Source organism: Tympanuchus pallidicinctus, unplaced genomic scaffold (assembly GCF_026119805.1).
Source record: "Tympanuchus pallidicinctus isolate F22 unplaced genomic scaffold, pur_lepc_1.0 scaffold4, whole genome shotgun sequence".
NCBI lineage: Eukaryota > Metazoa > Chordata > Aves > Galliformes > Phasianidae > Tympanuchus > Tympanuchus pallidicinctus.
Window position 1 is genome coordinate 18362553 of NW_026294758.1, and position 4330 is coordinate 18366882.

General features: G+C 59.7%; 1 protein-coding gene across 1 annotated transcript; it reads left to right on the forward strand.

Moving 5' to 3' along the window:
- Nucleotides 1–1181: 1181 nt before the first annotated feature.
- On the forward strand, nt 1182–3308 carry TMEM271 (transmembrane protein 271). The gene has a single exon (XM_052701121.1). The coding sequence runs from the start codon at nt 1240–1242 to the stop codon at nt 2377–2379; it is 1140 nt and encodes a 379-aa protein (XP_052557081.1). The 5' UTR covers nt 1182–1239; the 3' UTR covers nt 2380–3308.
- Nucleotides 3309–4330: the final 1022 nt, after the last annotated feature.

Sequence of the window (4330 nt, forward strand, 5' to 3'; positions counted from 1 at the left end):
CTCCGGGAGCAAAGCCCCACGTTCACGGCTGCCTCGATGGGGCGCAGGAGGTCTCCACGCTAGGCGAGCAGGTGTGGGGCCCTGGGGGTCCCAGAATGTCGGATCACGGCCAGTAGCTCCCCTCGCAAACAGGTGCACTGCCCCTGTTGGAAAGCGAAGAGAGAGCGGCTTAGAAATCGTTTGCTCTCCCTCGCTTGCTCCCCTGAATGCTAATCAGCGGCGCCGGCTAAAAATACCCAGCAAGGAGCTGGAGTGTGGCAGAGGGGGAAAATGGGGGAGCGGGAAGCTGCGGCTTCCCGGAAGGAGAACGAATGGGTGAGGAAGAGTCCTCCGTAACCCCCTCCGCAGCCCTTGTCTCGGTCCCTTCTCTGCCGGCTAAAGTCCCAGCGGGAGGCGATGCCCAAATGCCGCGGCCGGATAGGGAGCGATGCTCTCTCCTCTCCGCACATACAGCGCTTTCCACCTGCCCGGACGAGGCGCCTGGAGGGTGCCGTCCCTGCTGCCGCCCCCAGCAGCAGCGGTCCCGCCCGGGCCGGTCGGCCGAGCGCAAATAAAGGGAGGCAAGCGGGAGGGGGTGGGGGGGGAGGCTGCGGCGGGCAGCGCGCTGCGGGGTATTCGGTCCGCCGCCGCCACACTGCAGCGCGGTCACAGGGGGGCATCGCCGGCCGTGGGTCTACTGCAGGAGCAAGCGAGAAAAATAAATACATAGCTAAATGCATGGATAAGTAAATAAAAATATATTAATTCAAATTAAAACATTTTTACTGGAGATAGATAGCAGGAGCATGAGTCCTCCGCGCAGGGCTGAGCCCCCGCCGCCCGAGTACCCCTCATCGTGCGCCCCGATTCGAGAAGTGCACAGCCAGTCCGGCCGAGGGTCGCCCACCCCACCGCCCCCCCGCCGGGCCGTCGGGCCGCCCCCCTCCGGCAGCCGCGGCTCCCATCCATAATTAATCGCCTCCCCGCAGCCGCCGCGATAAGAGAGGGCGGGCGGGGACGAGGAGGCGGCGGCGGCCGGGAGGCGGGGGGGGGAGCGTGTGCGATCGCCGCGCCTGGCTCACTGCGGCCGGCGGCTGCCTGCCGTGCGGAGCCGAGCGGAGCCGAACCGCCCCGTCGGGGAGCGCCGCGCCTGCATGGCCGCGCCGCGCCGCGCCGCCGCCGCCGCCGCGGGGCCGGGGGGGGCCGCGGGAGGAGGATGAGGCGGGCGGCGGGGCGGCGGCGGCGGCGGCGGCGCGGAGGATGAAGTGGAGCGTGCGGGGAGCCTGCGCCGCGCTCTCCAGCTGCCTCCTGCTCGCCTGCGCCCTCAGCGCCGCCGCCGTGGGCCTGAAGTGCTTCTCGCTGGGCTCCGAGCTGAAGGGAGAGCCCTTCCGCCTGGGCACCGCCGCCGGCGCCTTCTACTCGGGGCTGCTGCTGGCCGCCGGCCTCTCGCTGCTCGCCGCCGCGCTACTCTGCTGCCGCCCGCCCGACGAGGCGCCCGCGGCCCCGGCCCCGGCCCCGGCCCCGGCTCCAGCCCCCGACCCCGGCGGCGGCGCCGGCCCCGGCTCCGGCCCCGGCTCCGGCTCCGGCTCCGGCTCCTGCCCCGGCTCTGGCGCCGGCCCCGGCCCCTGTCCCGGAGGGAGCGAAGCTGCGGCAGCCGCGCCGTCGGGGCCGGGGGAGAAGGCGTCGCCCGGGGGGCGGCAGAACTTCCTGCTGCTGGGGGTGCTGGTGTTCATGCTGGGCGTGCTGAGTGCTTTCGCCGGCGCCGTCATCGACGGCGACACCGTGTCGCTGGTGGAGAGGAAGTACTCGCACTACTGCCTGCTGCAGCCCGGCGGCGCGGCCCGCCCGCGGAGCGGTCCCGCGGTCCCCGACGGCTCGGCGGCGGCGCTCCGCTGCCAGAAGCTGCGGGACTACCAGCGCGGGTTGGTGCTCTCCACCGTCTTCAACGCGCTGGAGTGCCTGCTGGGCCTGCTCAACCTGCTCCTCGTCAAGAACTACAAGGCCTCGCAGCAGCGCGGGCGCCGGCGGCGGCGGCGGAGAGCGGCTCCGGCGGCGGCTGCCCCGGCGGGCGGGCGGCGGCGGCGGCGGAGGGGCGGCGGCGGGCGGCGGGTGCCTCGCCACAGCCAGGGCTCGCTCTTCTCGGGCGGCGAGTCCGAGCTCAGCCCCGGTGACTGCCCCTTCCAGGCCGTCTCCTACATCAACGTGGGCGTCTTCCACGTCTTCGACGAGGCCGGCGTGGAGGTGCACTGCGGCGGGCACCCGTCCGTCGAGCTGCCGGGCTACTCGCCCATGGATCCCGAGCTCAACGCCTCCTACCCGTACTGCTACCCGCTGCCCAGCGAGCAGCCCCCCGCCTACGAGGAGATCTACCCCGGGGAGCGCTGCGCCCACGGCACCTAGCGCCGCGCCCCGACGGCACCGCCAGAGGCAGCGGCTCCGGGGGCAAAGCGCTGCGGGGCTCGGGGCGGCCGCCGGCCTCCGAGTGGACGGCCCCGCGCTGCGCGTCTGTCTCTGCGGAAGCTCTCTCTCCCTGCTCTCCTCTCGCTGTCCCTGCGTCCGTCTGTCCGCCGGCGGCTAGGTTCTCCAAAGGCTGCGCAAGAAATGCCGAAGGGTTGGTTCCTCCCGCCGCCTCTCCTCCGTAGCCAAGTTTAGTTCCCTTGAAGTGATTCATCAGTCTCCAGCTTTAGCAGTCCAGAGTTACCCATTTATGATAACCAGCCAGTGTAAGGAAAAGGTGTCATGAAGCTTCTTTACCTCTCAAAAGAGCTAAATTTCTGAACAACGCAGAGACATTCGTGTCACGTTTACTAGAGATGTATTGGGGATCTTTAACGTTTACACTACTCCTCGGGAGAATTGAGTTCTGTTCTAAGATTTAGTGAGTTAAAACATTTGTCAGTCTTGTAAGATGCACATCGAGAAAAACCTGCACTTTGAAAAAGAAACAGGAAAAAAATCAACAACGTTTTTGTACACTAACGTGCCTGCTTTTGTTGATAACTTCTTACTGTAAAAGCTTTCAGAAGTCTATAGTGAAAATGTTTGGTAAATTCACTGCAGTTTAAAATCGATGATTAGTTCCTTTACTAAAACAGCTAGGATGTTGCTAGGATATGGCAGTTACAAGGAAGTCCAAATGTCATACACATTCCTTTTTGTAAACAGGTTCCGTGTTTTTATGCGAGGCAGGATTTCTTTTCGGTTTACACAGGTGAAGGTTTAATTCTATTTTGTACAACTACATGGTTTACCTTGTAAAGAGTTCCATTTTACCTGTTACGATCCATCAATCTGGTAAGCTTGAATATTAAAGTTTTATTTGAAACATATATATATTGTAAAACAGCCTTAACCGGTGCAGTGGTCACAGTTTTAAAGGAAATAGGAAAAAAAAAAAAAAAGAAAAAAAAAGAAGAAAAAAAACACCCCATCTTGGAAGGCATCTTCCGAATGTGTTTTCAGAGCAGTATTTACTCCTGTTACAGAGATTTAATTTTTTTTTTCCTTTCAAAGAGGCCACTTTAATTCCATAGGAGGGGGGAAATGATAATAATAATAATAGGATTGTGTGCTATTAACTCCGTCTGAACTTGGAGGTGTGAAAAAGGCAGAAAGAAACTGCTAAATGCTGTTCCTGGATTCTGCCTTGGAATGCCAGAGTCAAGGTGGTGTCAGAAAGTGCCAGCTAAGGAAGTAGGTACCGCATGTTGTCTTTACATCTGTCTAGGACAGGTGAAAGCTTAATTTCATGCTGCACGGAGAACCCAAAAGCAGCTCTCCAGATTGCTTTCAGTTCAGCACCCCCAGGAACCCTATGCTGAAATGGAGCTTTACAAAATGACCTTTCTGTTCCTCCTGTTTGGAGCCTGCTGCATAGCATCCGTGTCTCAGATACCAGAGAGAGAGTTAAGGGAATGCAAAGTTACAGTGTATTTCTGTGGTCCTGGAAAATTGTTCTAAAACCTTTAGCTGCAGAGAGACTGACGTAATTTACAGCCTTAGAATTGGAGAGAGACAATTTTAGCCTAAAAATAACCAAATCCTTCTGCATTGTTTTGTTTTCTGAAGAGTTTTCACTTGCATGCTTTATATAACCTGAAGTTCAGAATGCCTTAGAAGTCTTGAAATTGCAGTCTGTGGTCTGCAAAACTCATAGTGACGGCCCTCACCTAGAGAAGACAGTCAGAAGCAGCATGCCCAGGCTGCCAGGAGCTACAGAAATCTAAGGCGGCACCTTTTGGGCAGCAGATTTCCTTGTGCAGAGGGCCAGCCTGGGACATCTACTCTGGGCATGTCTCATGTTAGCACTGGAGATGGGCTCTATGGTGGCTGTGTGCTGGCTGTATGGTTG